General features: G+C 37.1%; 1 protein-coding gene across 1 annotated transcript in view; it reads left to right on the top strand.

Moving 5' to 3' along the window:
* Positions 1 to 18511, top strand: part of GRM8 (glutamate metabotropic receptor 8) — a 494048-nt gene that overhangs the window by 392881 nt on the left and 82656 nt on the right. Inside the window, exon 7 of the mRNA XM_063309577.1 lies at positions 5359 to 5495. Within this exon, the coding sequence (XP_063165647.1) occupies positions 5359 to 5495 (137 nt within the window). The remainder of the gene's footprint in view (positions 1 to 5358; positions 5496 to 18511) is intronic.

Genomic DNA, 18511 nt, shown 5'->3' with positions numbered 1-18511 from the left:
AAAACTAATCATTGAATACATAATTAACTCACTTGAAATAATATTGTTCATTCTTTCCATTACACACAAAGCCAGATAACTAGCAGAAAGCAGAAAGCAAACATTTGGGGGATCCAGGCTTATAAATCTGGGGTCACACTGCCTTTACAACATTGAAGAGTAGTATTTTTAGCTTCCTTTCTCCCTTGATAAATCCATAATTCTTCAAAAGTGATAAATTCATATATATATATCCACATCTTTAAATTGCATTGCTATTTGTAATACCATATTAACAAAGTTATGGGTATTAAACCAAAAGCAGGCAGCTGTGGGACAAGCCCACATTATATATATAAATGTCTCATCACCCATTTTACAAGCCTTTTTAATAATTTTCAGGCAGTAAACATAGAAAACAATATTTTATTGAATTAATATCAAGGCTATAAGAATTATGCTTAATAATATTTAAGACTTTATAGGATATTCCAACTATTTATTTGAAGATTATTGCAAATAATTAACATTCACCATAGCAATATTCCTTAATTATTTATAAAGGTATTGTACACTTAGAATCATCCAAAACACATCCAGTAAATCTGGAGTTTTAGGTGCTGCTAATGCAATCTGGACCAAATGGTAAAATCAGGAGATGTTTTAATTAGCTATACTGCCATTTCACAATTCCACACAGTGCAATTCTTGCAGTAATTCAAATGATTGAACAAATTATTAGCAAAAATGTGATCTAAAGTATTAATTTCTTTCTGGTCCATAATAAAACAAACAAACTCTATTATTTATACAATCTTATAGCAGAATGTAAATTTATCATGTGAATAAGGCTGACTTGTTCCTTCCATAACAATATCTTCTCATTGTGCCTTTTTACTTTCTAACATAGGAAATACAATAGAGCTATGGCTAAACTAGAGCCAAGCCCCAACCATGAGGTCAAAGCATTCACGTAATAACTTACATATTGTGCCCACAATGGTTTTCTGAATGGATAACTATATTCCATAGACAATTAAATAAAAACCTATGCTTAGTGATAAAAGCTGAAAGTTGGAAATGTTAAAACCCCTATCATTTCATGATAGCCATAAATTAGATAAAGAAATTGTTTTTTGTGTTTTTGTATTGTTCTTTGTTTTAAAATATTTTAACAATTGTAAACCACCCAGAGTTGCTGGGAGCCAGGTGGCATATACATTTAAGAAAATGTCTCTCTCTCTCACTCTCTTTCTCTGTCTCTGTATGTGTGTGTGTGTGGCTTTGCATTTCAGTAATAATTTAGGAACACTGTATATGCTCTAAATATTTTGTGATGAAATTATGTGATTAATGAGATAGCAAACTTGCCTTGGCAATTTTATAACAACTGAAGTGGCAGAAACAGAGCTTTCCATAGGTTCCCTTGAATTCTTTTATTCTCAGTTTTTAATTTAAAGTTAAGAATGTTATTAAAAAGAAAAACAGAAAGACAAAATGTTTCTGCACAGTAACCTTTCTTTAATCAAGTTGGACAAAGCTATGCTCACCACTTGGCACATGAAAGAATTCTTGATAGACAGTAACATCTAGATGTCCCTAGTGAAATAAGAACAATTGTCAAGAAAGGGACAGCTGTCTCTAGGGGGTCACAAGGCATTTTGTCACCTGAGTGAATGGATCTCTGGGGGATCCATTCCCCTGGGGATAGTTAAATTTTAAGTTAGTTCAGATATAATGTCCATCACTACACTGTAGGCCCCAGCTAGTTAAGAGGACTTATGGTAGGTTGTATGAGATCTATCCTACAACAGAAAAGCTGGAAGGCTGAGGAATAACTGCCAGGAGGCTTCCACTGTTGTCCTCCTGAATTTCCTGTTTAAAAATTTGCTGTTTAAATCCTTATTTTGCCTAATTTTATGTTTGGCTTTATTTGGCTGGCCTTTCTTATCAGGGCAATGTAAAATCTTGTTAGTTGTCCCCCTAATGTTATTCATTAGTTATGGATAAATGGTAGGTGATACTCCTGCTTTACAACTTTTGCCTTTCTTATTTTACTTAACTTAAAAAATTTATAACCTTTCTGTTTCAACCAATCTTTTGGGGTAAGATGATCTTGAGTGGTAAAGTCACTAAGCCTTCTTTTACAAAACTGATTTTGGAGCTGAAGGATGTTTATGATTCTTGACTTAGTGAAGACTATTGGTTCTATGTGCTCTGGAGAAAGTGATAAATACAGAGTAATAAAAAAGAAGTTGGGGCAGGGAGAAACAGCAACCATCTCTGAAGATTCTTGGATCAAGAAGATGTTAGGTGATAGATTGCTCCTTCAATCACTGATGACGTTTTATTGTCCATAGCACTTTTACAGATAGTCGTAGTTTAGCGACTGCCTCGTTTAGCAACCATTCACAGTTACAATGTTAATGAAAAAGTAACATTGCAACTAATTCTCACATTTGCAATCTTCGCAGTTCTGGAAAGCAAAGGAAAGCTAAAGATCATAAGCACAGTCACAGTTTCACTTAGTGACTGCTTTGCTTAATAACCAAGTTGCTGGTCCCAATTGTGGTTGCTAAACAAGGACTACCTGTAATTATATGAGGGAGAGGAGGAAATCTCATTTTTATCTTTCTTTTGTGCTAAACAATTTTTGAAGCAAAGTTTTCTCAGTAACAAACCCAACACCCATGGAATTGTCATCAGTTTTAATCTTTCTCCACTTCTGTCAGAACAGACTATAATTCTACTGCTATGATAGAAGATTCTTTTACAGCCATTAGTTGTAAATAACTTTTTATGGTAGAATTTTTTGAAGTATCTGTTTTTTTTTTCCTGCCTGTTTTAATAGCTGGAGAACAATAATTTTCTATTTTAGATTTTGTATTGTTTGAAATGCTGCTGTTTCTGGGATTTCACATTGATAATAGCTTCATTTATCACTGAACTGGATAGAGTAGAGAGTGCAGTTCTATCGCCAACATAACAGTCTTAAATTAGAATCCTTTAATTCCACTTAATTGTTGATAATTTTTGCTTTGGCATTCTGTCTTTTAAATGAGCTCTCATCATTTTATCAGCTCTCTTTTCATTTAACATATTTTATCTGTCTCACTTGAACACATAATAGAGGCAAACAGATTTTGTTCCCCATTTTTAAACATACCTTTTGGGGTTTTGAGGACTGTATGTTGATATAGATGTTCTTCCTTTTCTATTTTACCCACCTGTGTAATTTAATGTTCTTTGCATCTAACAATTTTGTGGCTCCATTTAACTGCTAATTAAAAAGGAAAGCAATAGCAGGAAAAAAAACCCCACCGCCAATAACCTATCTTGGCACTCAACACTGATGACACAAATTAGTAATAATGACAGGTGAAGCATTACACTTTAACATATTCTCAATATGGCTTAATTTTTATCTTATATTCTGGTCCAAGAACACTCCTGTTTTATGAGGAATTGCTTGCTTACAAAACTGTTGGACTCTGCACTGAAAGGCTTGATCATGTGTAAGTTTTTCATTTTCACAGTGAGAGCATTGTACAAATATAATTGCATTTTGAAGTGCCTTTTGAAGTGTAGGGATATATTGGCACTTATGGGTCACATTTCTTTGGATGTGAAATTATGATTTATTCACTTAAATTAATTCTTCCCATTTATATGGACATCACTGTATCTTTTTAGGACAATGTGGTTAACTGGCTAATTGGGGATGTGATGCTCAGAGTGCAACAAGCATACATATTATGTGGGTATGCCATTAATTTTGTTCAGAAGAGTCTCATTTTGTGCTGATATGGATATAGCAGTAGTTTAGAAACCAACAGGAAGAAAATAACAATGGATGTTGCATGTTTTTATGGTTGCAGAAAAATTAATTCAACCAAGGCTGGAAGAACATTCATTTTATATCAGTTATATAATGGTCTGAAGAATTGAACTTTCTCTCTATATTAGAACAAGCATTTTGCCACCAGGAGTTCTAGTTGCGTTTCAACTGCATATATTAATTCATATGTATTTCCCTTTTCTGCAATTGCTAAATAAACAATTTAAAACATTAGTTATTACTTGGATATATTAGCTTACTTAGTACATAAAATATACAACTTTTTGCAGGTTTTTGTTATGTTATCTGTCCACTGATGGAATTTCATTCAGTAATGGTCAAGATTCATCTACCTCCTTTATTCCTCGTACAATCCCAGATCTTTTCAGCATAATTGCAGAACTCCCTGAGGCAAAGGATTCTAACTAGCATTGGGGAAATTCTAGGCACGTGAGCAAAAATCCACTAACATAATGTTGGATGTAGTCCACAGTCTGGATCAATTCTCTCTCTCCACCCTCCCATTTCTTTAAAATAATTTATGTAAGATATAGATATAAGAAAAGCTGTGCACAAAAGAGAATCACACAAGCAGTTCAGTGGTCACTCCATTTTACTTCAAGAAGTGATTATTTTAATTGTAACCTTTATTCGTACTAATGCCAGACTCAGGATCTGGATTACAATTTGTATATAACCAAAGTGAGGCTGATGAAGAAGAAGCAACTATCAGCAAGCTGAGAAGAAACCAAGGTTCACAGAAGTTGAGACAAATATTTAACAGGAAAAAAAAATGAGGGGACACACACACACACACACACACACAAACAGACTAATGAGAATTGAGCAGGATGCTGACTAACAGTTAAATATGTGTGGAGGAAATAGAAAACAGGACTGGAAAATGAAATATCTGGAGGAACATTTTCTAAGTTGGAAAACTAAGTAACACTGAAGCACTTCATGTCAGGTTCTGTCTCTCCCTTCATTACAGAATCTCATCTAATTCCCATTCCTTCCTCAGGGATCCATAATAAGAGGAAGTGATCAAATGCCTAGACTACAAATGCTGAATACTATGATTCAGCAACAGACATATACAAGAATCATGCCAAGCCTGATTGAAGACACCTGTTGCTGAACCTGAATACAATTTAACTCTATGTGCTGACTATATAAGCTCTGATGATGTGGCAGCTGATTTACCAGTACTGGACTTTTTGATATAGTTGATTATTTAACCAATCAATAAATTTAAACACCAGTACAAGACAGTTTGATTACATCCATCAATTAATACTCATTGGTCACTATCCCATCCCTTATGGGAATGTGTTGGATACTTGCTTACAGCACATCCCTAATGATAAAGGGATTCAGTTAGCAGTGTGAATGACTGAATATATCTTTTTGGAACAATAATATGTTTTTCAGGATACTTTTCTTTTTCTCCATGTGTTCGCAGTAGTGCCCAAAGTAATATAATTCTACTCCAGCAAACTAAGATCATTGGGTAAGAATTTTCTTATTATCTTTCATAGGGAGTGCTGGAACACCTGTTATTTTCAATGAAAATGGAGATGCACCTGGACGTTATGATATCTTCCAGTATCAAATAATCAATAGAAGTGCAGAATATAAAATCATTGGCCATTGGACAAACCAACTTCATCTAAATGTAAGTTTGTACATTTGTTTAGTGATATTATTTCACACATATGGGTTCACTTAAAGGAAAACAATGTTTTTTTAAAAAAAAAATCTCCTTGTTTCTTAGTGCTTCCACATTTATTTAAAGTGAGTTTCAGTGTTAATTGATTTATTAATTTAGAATTAATACTTAGAATGAGTCAACTCAGGTTACAAGAGTTTAGATGCATATATTAGAGGAAAGAGCCCAGAAAAGTGTTCCAGGGAACAATAAATTTCCTTCGAAAACTGTTGGAATTCTTCAGTTTAATGACTGACATGCCATAACATCATTTACTATGAGTAGAACATCCTTCCTGAAAGACAACTCCTTTACATTCTTCATTCATCCAGACCAATGTTGGACCAGCCCATGAACTACCATGAAATAATTAAGTATACATCGGAGTTTTCTTCTATATGTCGATATTCCATTGCAGAATTTCAATGACAAACCGATATTTAAATATAAAATAACAAATTTGGAAATTAAGAAATATCAAATTAAACAGTGAATTCTGATTGGCCAAAAAAGATTCATATAGTACTGGTTCATAGTGTAATAGGGTTACAATATATGTAATATATAAGATAAGAATAACAAAAGAACAACGTAAGCATTTACAAATGGTTACTCCTCTGAGGCTACTTAATCATAATTTTTACTGTGCTACCAACAGTAATACATGAAATACGTTCCCATATCCATCCACTTGGGTGATAAACCACCCTACCATCTTTGCTGTTCATTTTCTTCTCTTTCCTGGCAAAAGGCCATCCAGTTTTTCAAGCAAAACATATAGTCTCTGGCTAAGAAGTTACCTTCAGATTCTCCTGTCTACAGTGTTCAGTACTAAACAAAAATATAAATCTCTGATACAATGAAAAATGAAAGAGCAAAATGATAGAAGCCCTGTATAGTTTCAGGTTGCGTTTTCAGTATGAAGACATGGCAGATGAGATGCCTTCAACCTAGTCAATATTTTCTAATAATTTTAGGGTTGCTGGTCTGCTATTAATAGTAATTCCAAGAACAAATATTAGAATATCTGTGAATTATGTGGAAAAATGTATATGTTGGGGGGAGGGGTTAATATTTTATAAAAAAAGATTAAAAGGAAGAGGGCAAAATCTCTCCATAATAGCCTAGGTTTATTAAAATCACAATAATTGAAGCTTAACTTACAATATAAGAAAGGGTCATCCAGGTAAAGGAAGAAGCCAGCATGGCTTTTCAGTAGCATCCAGAAGTTAAAAAGACTTTCAGCAGAAAATGGATGCTTGTTTTACAAACACAAAGAAGGAGCCCAAACTCTGACACTCTTCATCATTTAAATGAAACTGTTCAGATTCATGGACACCTCTGATTATTGACCAGGTCATAGGCAACAAGCCTCCAAAATACCAGTTGCAGAAGAAGAATAGGGGGAAAGTGGTATGCCTCCATCTCCAGCTTTTGAGCATCCCAGAAGCATCCAGTTGGCTACAATGAAAAACAAAATGCTTGCCAAGTTCTTGACAGTTGACTCAACCAACAGTACAGGTAGTCCTCACTTAATAACCATTCATTTTGTTGGAGTTACAACAGTGCTGGAAAAAAACAACTTACGGCCAGTCTTCACACTTGCAACCATCACAGCATGCCCGCAGTCATGTGATCACGATCTGGACACTTGGCAACTGGTTCACGTTTATGACCATCACAGTGTCCCAAGGTCACATGATCTCCATTTTGAATCTTCCTGCCTGGCTTCTGGCAAGCAAAATCAGTGGGGAATCATGTGATTTGCTTAACGACCCTGTGGTTTGCTTAATGCCCACAGTTATTCACTTAACGGCCACCACAAAAAAGGTCATGCAATCAGGTTGGATTCACTTAATGACTGCTTCACTTAACAACTGAAATGCAGGTCCCAATTGTGGTCATTAAGAGAGGACTACCTGTAATTCTTCCAAGCAGGATTGTCTCTGAGACCTCCTTAAGGTTAACTGAGATGAAAAGGGTAGGCTTACAAGAATTTCATCAATGGAACAACTCCCATTTTAGAAGTGATTTATCTCCCAATGCATTAGAGTAGATACTTTCTCAGGTTTTTCTCACATGAACCAGTGAGGAAGCTTTTTTAAAAGAATTTTATTAAGTTTCAAGACAAAGATATAAGCTACCAAAAAAAACCCTATAAAAAAAATGAATTAAAAAGATGTGAAAACACAAGAGACAATTTTTTTCAACATTACAAAAAGATGTGACTTCCAACTTTTAACAGCAAGGATATACAAATTTCCATAATCTGTCTCTTACTCTATATTAAACCAAAATCACATTATTTCTATAAATCATTCCACTTTAGCACATTATAATCACTAAGTACAGTTACTCCCTCCCCTTATATTAACATAAAGAAAAAAAATTCATATAAACTTCCTAAACAACTTCCCCCCAAAAAGATAACACTTATTTAATTATTCCCTTCATACTACTATTCTATACATTTCTGTCTACTATAATAAAAATCAAACTAAAAAGTACACAAATTGTCTGCCATTATACTTAATAGTACAATTTTAATAATCTTAATCTTAATAAACCCAAAAAAGAAAAAAAACTATGTGAAACAGTAACCTTAAATCAAATGCTTAAAACCATCCAAATAATTTTTTTTCATACTCTAATAATCTTAATCCAAGTCCTTAAAAGCAAATAACATCAGTCAAACCCTAAAAGCAATCCAGATAAACATTCTTTAACCCTCATCCCACTTCCAAATAACCCAGAGCATTTACATATTCCCACAATATTCACAGAACTTTTCTCTTGAAAAAAATCAAACAGCCCAACTGCCCCCCTCAAAAATTACAACTTCTCTTCAGAAAACCTCCCGTACATAATGATCCCTTCTTTTTCATAGCATTTCCCCAAAAATCAATTTCACTTATTGCTTGCAGATCCCTCTCTGCCTTGAATTTCTCCAACTCCATTATCTAATCTTCATCCAGCATCTCAAAAGAAATCCCTATCTCTTTCTTAGAAGAAACATTTCTGTCACTGTTGAATTCTTCAATTCCATCCCCAGCCAGATGACACATTTTAGACCTCATATTTTCCACGATATGGGACGCGGTGGCGCTGCGGGTTAAACCGCTGAGCTGTCGATCGGAAGGTCGGCGGTTCGAAACCGTGCGGCGGGGTGAGCTCCCGTTGCTCGTCCCAGCTCCTGCCAACCTAGCAGTTCGAAAACATGCAAATGTGAGTAGATCAATAGGTACCGCTTCGGCGGGAAGGTAACGGCGTTCCGTGTCGTCATGCTGGCCACATGACCCGGAAGTGTCTATGACAACGCCGGCTCTAAGGCTTAGAAACGGAGATGAGCACCGCCCCCTAGAGTCAGACACGACTGGACTTTACGTCAAGGGAAACATTTACCTTTACCTTATTTTCCACGATGTCCTAAATGTCTTGTATAAAAGCTTGATAGGAATCAGAAAAGATCTGTTTAAAATCCTGGTGGAAGTCAGAAAAAAATCTGTTTTAAATCTTCCATGTCTCACACAGTAGATTATGGTGCCCCCTAGGAGTTTAGCGAAAGTCAAAGATACAGAAAAGTTCTGGACTGTATTTACACAAGTGAAAATGAGATAAGCAGACAGTTTCCAAGGGAAAGTAGAAATGGAAAGCTGAAGGTTTAAATCAGCTGATTCAACATGTAGGAAAATGCTAATATCTTCAAATTTAATATAAAACTAATAACAGGAAGACAATTGTTTACTCTCAATCCTCCTTATATTTGGAAGCAAAACTTAAAAATTCCAAAACTTAAAAAAGATTTTTTTAAAAAAGTAATCCCCAAAATAATGATAACCAAGAGAGACAGCTTCTCCTCGCTATAGAAAGTCTCTCTTAGGGTAAGCATACTTAAAAAAAATAATAAATTGGGTGATTTAGAAATGGGGTGGCTGGTCTTAGTGTCCCTTTAAGGCTATAGTGTGGCTTGGAAATGGTGATGTCCCAGCTTCCCAGCTAGCTCTTACCAGTCAAGTGCGAATGCTGTTTGCGATCTTCTGGCTACAGGCAGCCGTCCGGAGGACAGATGGGGTAATTCCAGGTGTTTTCCTTTATCCGGAGAATACTCCTAGGCTTCAGGAAAACCTGCCTGAGCCTGGAAAAAAAAATTGCCACATGTCAGTTCCACCTGCTAAGCCCGCAGGCACAGCTGTTCAGTCCACCATGTCCCCACTGGAAGTCAAACCAGTGAGGAAGCTTTTGTTTTCATTGATAATGGAGATCCTTCCAGGAGTGTGTGCATGTGTGTGATTGTAACAAAACAATTTCCTGAATCTTTATCAGTCTGTGAATCAATCATTACAAAACTGAACTAAAGTGGGCCTTGGACTGATTCAGCAGGACTGTTATGTGAATTTGTACTGTATGCTTGCCTCTGATTTTCTAGTATAGAATTATTATTTTTTCCCAAACAGATGTATTGAATTAATTGCTTACAACTTTTAAAGTTGCCGGTGCTTTTCCAGCTATAAGTTATAAAAATCAGAAAAGTTTTTAGGTATAATAGAACGGTACATTTTACTCCAGTGTTTCACAACAGTTTGTGCTCAATGGGCATATTTTATTCTTTTTAATCACTCTTAATTGCCAAGAATTTTGACATGTTTGTGATGATATATTACAAGTAACTGTCAGTACCCTTTATAACAGTATGCTACATATGGCATAATCTAATTAAGTCAGTGACATGCATTTGGTTTTTGTCCTCTCATGTGCAATGTGCAAAGTAATTCTAAGGATGTTGTAGGCAATTGCCTGCAGAATTACCTACCCCAGACTGCCTGAGTGATGCCGTGGATGTCCTGACCCAGTGCCTGGAGGCTGTAAGGGCCTGAATGGGGTGCAATGGGCTTCAACTCAACCCAAGCAAGACTGAGTGGCTTTGGGTTTGTGGGTCTTCCGGTGGCAAGGTTTTTCCATCTTTGGTCCTGGATGGGGTTGTACTGCCCCAGATGGACCCAGTGCACAATCTGGGGGTCCTCGTAGACTCATGGCTCCTATTCGAGGAGCAGGTGGCAGCCATGGTTAGGAGGGCCTTTGCACACCTTTGGGTTGTGTGCCAGCTGCGCCCATTCCTAGACCGAGAGGCTTTGCTCACAGTCACTCATGTCCTTGTGACCTCCCGTCTGGACTACTGTAATGCACTCTACATGGGGCTGCCCTTGAAGAGCATTTGGAAGCTTCAACTAGTGCAGAATGCAGCTGCACGGATAGTAAATGGTATCAGATACTTGACACACATAACACCACTGCTACGTGAGCTGCATTGGTTGCCTCTGTGCTTCCAGGTGCAATTCAAGGTCCTGGTTGTTACCTTAAAGCCCTTCATGGCTTGGGACTGGGTTACCTAAGGGACCGTCTTCTCCCAGTTGTTTCTACCTGTCCAATTCGATCTGGCAGGTTGGGTATGCTACGGGTCCTGTCAGCCAGGGAGTGTCAGTTGGCAGGAACTAGAAGGCATGCCTTCTCTTCCATAGCACCTGCCCTCTGCAACATTCTCCCTCCAGAAATTAGGATGTCCCTGACCTTGTGGGCCTTTCATAAGGCCATGAAGACCTGGCTTTGTGCCCGGGCCTGGGGCCCCAAGTATGTGAATGGTCTCGTTTCTTGGTTATATTAACCATCCACACATTGCTTACTCGGCAGCCACGTATATTTATTTTGTATTTTAATTGTTTTAATTGTAATTGTTTTAACTGTTTTATAGTTTTATTGTTGTAAGCCGCCAAGAGTCACTTGCTGAGATGGGTGGCTATAGAAATCAAATAAACAAACAAACAAACTTGTATTAAATAAGTGGGATTTATTTCACAATAAGTGTGTACAGAGTTGGAATCTTGAGATGTTTTGAAGATTTCAGTTAATATTAATCCTGTTCTTCTACTTTCAAGAAATGCTTTCATCCTTGTGAAAGAATGTCTTTTTTCCTGCTTTTTGCCAACAGTAATATAATTTCTTTAAAAATTTGTAGTGTTGGGGAGAGCTTGTGCATACTTTGTTACAAAGTATCAAATTCTCTTTCTTATATAACAGTACTCTTATATTTACATTTTTAAAAAAATCCTTTCAGTTGTGTCCAATTCTCAGAGACTGCCTGGACAATTCCCTGCAGTTTTCTTGGCAAGATTTTCAGAAGTGGTTTGCCATTGCCTTCCTCCTAGGGCTGAGAGAGTGGCCCAAGGCCACCCAGCTAGTTTTGTGTCTAAGGTGGGACTAGAACTCACAGTCTCCCTGTTTCTAGCCCAGCGCCTTAACCAGTACACCAAACTGGTTCTTGTATTTACATTAAGAATGGCTTTTTACCCCTTACATTAAAAACGTGTTCACCTTATCAATTAGACTGTTAGAATTTAAATCAACAGCAGTTCCTGGAATGGTCAGGTGATCATATAATGGCAGAGAATCATTTCAAGAGGCTCTGGAATTAAAGAAAACTGTGTTTGAAGACCTAGCCTTCATATCCCAGCTTCTTTTCTTTTGGGATTATTCAAACAGATAAATATTCTCACATCATTAGCTAAATCATGTATCATTTTATAATCTATTCTTAATATGTGAGCTCTTTACAGAGGTTTTTTTTTAATGAAAATTGTTTTGATGCTTATTATACTGGTGCTACTTACATATTTAATAATAATTCTAGTATTAATAGCATTGCTGTACAAAGCTTTATTATCTGTTAGTATCAGGGGACCCAATGCAGTCAGTTTAGAGTGGAGTTCTTTGTATCCCTTGAATCATTAAAATAGCTGACTGGCATTCTGCCATTCTCTCTCAAGTTTCTATTGCTTCATATTTTACATGCTGGTTTTTGCTTTAGTACTGTTTATGCATATTTTCCTTTGAAGTTATTATATTTCATTGTTTTTTTAATATTTCAACTTCCTTTCTGGCAGTTATGTTTTATGTGTATTTATTCTATTCTGTTGACCATAACAAAGATGATAAAACTGTTGTGATGATGAAATGGAATAATTTCATATATGCTTCCCTAAACTCCTTAGAAATACAAAGGCTGGGATTATATGTCATGAATGTACTCATTTACCTTTTTCTATAATTGGCTGTGCTTGTCCTGACTAAGCAAGAACCATGCCGAGACGAGGAAGAAGTCTCTAGTGCTTTATTATTGCTATAGTAGACAGAAAATCCTACCAAACTGAAGAAGCATGGGAAAACCCAGACAAGTAAACCCCCAAGAGTCAAGGGGGGTCTGTTCTGTGTCTCTTTGAATGACAGCTCAAAGTCTCTAAACTACACATGTGTTTTTGCCCCTGGATAGTGGCCCCCTCCTGTTCACCAGCAGTACTCATGACAGTGCTACACAATTTACAATCTTATAATTATTTAATTAAAAGAAAGAAGTACTGTATGTAATTGGTTTATCAATATATTTGTTTACATTCTAGCTATAAAATGCAATCATATATGTCTCTGCTTAGAAGTAAGTTCCAATTAATTTAATTGGAGTTTCATCATTCTGTTAATTAATCATTCTGTTAATGCAGCATTACAATAAAGTAGAATTAACTTATCTGATTGTGTTTCCTGTCTGGTCTACCTGGCAAGGCTGACATCAATCTTGCAAGTCTGAAAGGACAATTCTCCTGCCATCTCCTCTACAGCCTGAGAAACTAGGGAGGGTCCCTTCTGAGCCTCTTGCCCTTCCCAGTATCCAGCTGTGGGCTATGCTGTCCCTTATTTGACCATTCCCTAGGCAGCATCTCTTCACCCCATCTCCCAAGGTCATTCCCACATACCATTACACTTATTTTCATAGTAGGCAGATTCAAAATACTCTGATGTCACATAGCACAAATATGTCTTTTTATCAGGCAAAAGAACAAAGTTTGATCAGAGGCATCCATTTGATCATATCAAGGGATAAATGGATACTAATGGACCGTTATACTCTGAGAGAGCAGCTGGATATTGAAGCCAGGGCATGGTAATCCTGAATGCTGACTATCATGAGACTTGTCTTGTCTTGATCCTGCATCAAATATTTAGATTTATTTTACAGGTAACTGTTGTTCTATGGACTTCAGCACTGGTTCCTTCAGTCTGTTGTGCTGCTTCTCCTTCTATAGATATGATAGCACCTTTTCCTTCTGGGTAGAAAAGTGTGAGTCTGCCCTGGAAAAGGCATTGCAAAATCTTAAGGCTATCTATGTTACCAGATTTTGCTGACTTTAGGATTTCCTTTTAGTTAACAGAATTGCTTTTTGCCTTTACCCCTTAGTAATGTAAATGCTTTCCTCCAGGCACACTCACCTTCACATTTTTTTCAAAGCAGATATAGCTTTTTGGAAGATACTGTATATATTTTTACTTTAAAAAAAATAACAGGTACCATTCAAGATTAAAACAAGCTTTTTACTTTCCATGAAATATGGCATGTTTGACACATCAATAGTTAATGCAGAACAACAGTTGACAAAAAGGGTAAAAAGACTCCATTTAAAGAAACAAACAAATATGCTAATAAAGGAAAGCTGATGAAGTAAAGCATTGTCCGTTCCCTGGCCATCAGACGGTGTCTTGAGAACTTGTGAACAGTAGTCTTGGATGTCTCCTTGGCATAGCTTTATAAAATAGACAGGTAGCTATTACTATTTTTATTTAATCCACTGGCATTCTGCCTTTCTGCTAGAAGTCATGCAGGGTGGCTAACAATAAAAAAAATCTGGTAAATGCCGTTAAAATCAATCTTAACTAATTCAAAATGAAGAGACCTGGGTAAAGAAGAAAGAGGTGTGAAAGGTGAAAGGTCCCCTGTGCAAGCACCGAGTCATGTCTGACCCTTTGGGGGGATGCTGCTTTTGCGATGTTTTCTTGGCAGACTATAGCAGGGTGGTTTGCCATTGCCTTCCCCAGTTGTCACCTTCCCCAGCAAGCTGGGTACTCATTTTACCGACCTCGGAAGGTTGGAGGGCTGAGTCGACCTGAGCCGGCTACCCGAGAATCCAGCTTCCGCTGGGATCGAACTTGGGTCGTGGGGAGAGTTTCGGTTGCAATACTGCCACCTACCACTCTGCACCACCCAAGGCTCTTAAGAAGAAAAAGAGGGGAGTGCAACTCTGGAAGGAGTGGACCTCAGAAAGTGAGGATATTTGTAAGAAGACCTTTGGATGATCCTATCATCCAGAGAGGTTCATATCCACAGATAGCCATGTCCCAGACTATTTAGAGCTTTAAAACACAAAGCCAACATTTTTTAAGTAGCTAATTATGGTTGCTAATTATTTTTCTTAAGTAATTAAGTAAAATAATTAGCAACCAATGAATATCTGCAACATGGGGGTCAGGGACGGTAGTATGTTCCTGGCATTAAGCACAGTTTGGCTTCTGTCTTTTGTGTTATGCTCTTACTAGAACCTGAGAAGGAGAAGGGCAGTTTGTAAAACAAAGCAAGCTCTGGAGATCTGCACATCCCCTATTTATTAGGGAAACAGGTAATTCGCTCTCCTGTCCATCAAAGGGTTCTTAGTAAGAAAATTTAGAAAGTTCCACCCTAGTAAGTCAAAGATAAATTGGATTCTGTACATGAAAGTATCTAATCAATGAGATTTCCATAATGAATCCTTTGCTCTTCTTTTTATTTTTCATAATTGTTATTAAAGATTTTAGCTACAATAGTAAAAGCAAACTAAACTCAGACAAAGGAGAAATAGAAAGAAAGAATAAAAAGTACAAAAAAAAAGAAAAGAAGAAAGTTGAAAATTAAAGAAATATGTAAAGAAGTGATTTCTGGTCTTCATAACAAGTGAAAACAAATTTGATAACTCTTCACCCCTTATGTGGGATGCGGTGGCGCTGCGGGTTAAACCGATGAGCTGTCGATCGGAAGGTCGGCGGTTCGAAACCGCGCGGCGGGGTGAGCTCCCGTTGCTAGTCCCAGCTCCTGCTCACCTAGCTGTTTGAAAACATGCAAATGTGAGTAGATCAATAGGTACTGCTTCGGTGGGAAGGTAACAGCGTTCCATGTCATCATGCTGGCCACATGACCCGGAAGTGTCTACGGACAATGCTGGCTCTAACGGCTTAGAAACGGAGATGAGCACCGCCCCCTGGAGTCGGACATGACTGGACTTTACGTCAAGGGAAACCTTTACCTTTACCTTTCACCCCTTATAAGGTTACAAATATCTTTTCTCCTCATAACCCATCTCCTATCTATAGGCAAATCCATAAATCATCAACTTTCCAGTCCTGATGTCAGCAAAAAGTCCATAAAGGGTTATCAGAGCTTTATAAAACTGTATCTTATTTTAACCTTGATCAAAAAAACCAACTTTATATTCCTCCCTTTTACTTCTAACAATTTTAATCTTCCATTCATTCAGATGTTATTGTAGGATTTGGTCTCCCTTTGAGTTTTCTTTTTTTCTGTTGCAAGGGCTTCTTCGAGGCTTAGCTAACCTCTTTCATAAACCCAGTGAAAAGTCATTTTCCAGGTCATTCTTTTGGTCTATCGTTTGTATTTCCACTTTGATTTTCAAAATTTTTACCAATTTCTTTTATATATCCAGTAAAAACTCCTTATCAGGGTCATTCTCTTGGCTTGTCATTTGTAATTCCACTTTAAGTGCCTTCTCTATCTTGCAATCTACAGTTCGTTTGTTTTAATTATCCAGTATTTCTGCATCATATTTAACATCTTTTGGACATTTTCTTCTTCCAAAGAAGCAGACATCATTACTGACTTTTCTGATATTGTAGCACTAATATCTGGCCCCATTCTTCAAAAATCTCCTGATGTATTTCAAATATTATAGCATTTTGTGTCATTTTATAAATCCCCATACTAACTGAGAACCAAAGGCAAGTTTACACTTTTTCCCCCTTTTCCTTTTCAGCCTGGAATCTTTAGTCCCCTCTAGTGTCCATTTTCTGAAATCATAAAGTCTCAAGGTTCTATTTTGACTTAGTACAGACAAAACAATCTGGTTACCACAAGATGCTCTTTGTTTTATTTAATTAATTATTTCCAAAATCTTATAGTAAAAGTCTCAATGTTCCAAATTTGTCCAGACCCTTAACTTGTGTATAACTTTCTTACATCAAAATCTTATTTAGCTTTTTGCCATTTGTTTCCAATTCTTTAAATTCTTAAACTTGTAGTTAGTTTTTCTTTTGTTCAAGAAGGAAGGTGGTTTTTCAAACTTGTCATTCTGAAGATCTCTAATAGCCTTAGAATAGTAAATAAGCAATTTCCAAAAATGATTAGAAAGTGAGGGTAGCTAACTTAGTGTCCTTTAAAAAGGCTCTGCTGCAGTTGCAAGCACTACTCTCTGGTCTTTGCTGCAGTCATAGTCTCTGCTGTCCATGAAGATGTGTTTCATTTGCCATACATCCCCTGAAAGTCCAAATCCTTTTCTCTTCCAGTAAATCTGATAATAGAGGTCTTTGTGGGAAATTTGTTTTCTATTACTAAGAGCTTCACATTTGGCATCAATTGAAACTTCTGAATATTCCTCAAGGTAGCATATTACTGTAGTCAAACAGGGATATAACTAAGGTATGGGCAACTGCTGCCATAATTGTGCCATAACTGTGCAAATGCCCTCCTTGCCACTTGGGAACTCAGAGACAGCTGGGGTCAGGGAACAATTCCAAATGCATACCTGATCTTTCAAGGGAACTACAACCACAATCCCATCTACAAATGTAAACCCCATTTCCAGAGCCCAGTTTACTCCTGACCAAAAGCGCCTCTATCTTGTCTGGATTTGATTTCAAGTTGTAAATTCTGATACAGTCCATTTTTGAATATAAGTATTAGTCCAGATAATTAATTGCTTCCTTTAAGTAAGGAAAAAAAATGCAGAATTTTTCCTGAAATGCAGGGTTATTAGGACTGTACAAATCATTTAGAGATTATTTTTCAAACTTGGCAACTTTAAGATGTGTGGACTTCAACTGCCAGAAGTTGCTGGCTGGGGAATTCTCGGAGTTGAAGTCCATACACCTTAAAGTTGCCAAGTTTGCAAAACACTGGTTTAGAGCATTCTTACCTTCTGCTAGCATTGCTCTTCAAAGCTTAAAAATCATCTATGCATCTCTCTCTCTCTCTTTTTTAAAAGAGGAATTTTGCTATATGTAGGCTGCAAGCCTGTCATTGTTAGCTGGCCCCAGTGGAACGTTCTTGTGATAGACTTCTACAGGATGGTGATGCTAATCATATTTTAGCTCCAATTGCTCAGGTAGTACATTCACTTTGTTTTATAGTGACATTGCCATTGAATATTTCCAAATCCTCATCTATCATGTCAGATTTTAACAAGTTTACCTACAAAATGAACAGATCCCTTCACTAATCTTGAACTTGAAAACAAAAGATCTACTGCTAGTGATAGCAGAAATATAGGTGAATTATCTCTTTCGAAACTGGGTCATTTTGCATATAAGTAAAGGCAAAGGTTTCCCTTGACGTAAAGTCCAGTCGTGTCCAACTCTAGGGGGTGGTGCTCATCTCCGTTTCAAAGCCTTGGAGCCGGCGTTGTCCATAGGACACTTCCGGGTCATGTGGCCAGCATGACTCACGGAACGCCGTTACCTTCCCGCCGAAGCGGTACCAATTAATCTACTCACATTTGCATGTTTTCGAACTGCTTGGTGTGCAGAAGCTGGGACGAGCAACGGGAGCTCACCCCGCCGCGCGGTTTCGAACCGCCGACCTTCCGATCGACAGCTCAGCGGTTTAACCCGCAGCGCCACCGCGTCCCTTACCATTTTGCATATATTCATGCACAAATTTGTTCCATATTCATTAGCACTTTTTAAAGAAAAAAAACCTTATTTGTGAAAAAGTATGTATTTGCCTTCAAAATATACAGTACCTTCCTGTCATAACATACATTTCTAAATGAAAGATATCAAAAATATACATTTTACAACTAGTTTTATTTTAAATTCAGTTACTTTTTGAGCCACAAATTCAG

This window comes from Candoia aspera, chromosome 7 (genome assembly GCF_035149785.1).
Source record: "Candoia aspera isolate rCanAsp1 chromosome 7, rCanAsp1.hap2, whole genome shotgun sequence".
Classification (NCBI taxonomy): Eukaryota; Metazoa; Chordata; class Lepidosauria; order Squamata; family Boidae; genus Candoia; species Candoia aspera.
The sequence above is the reverse complement of the archived record's forward strand: the minus strand, read 5'-3'. Positions and strand labels throughout refer to the sequence as shown.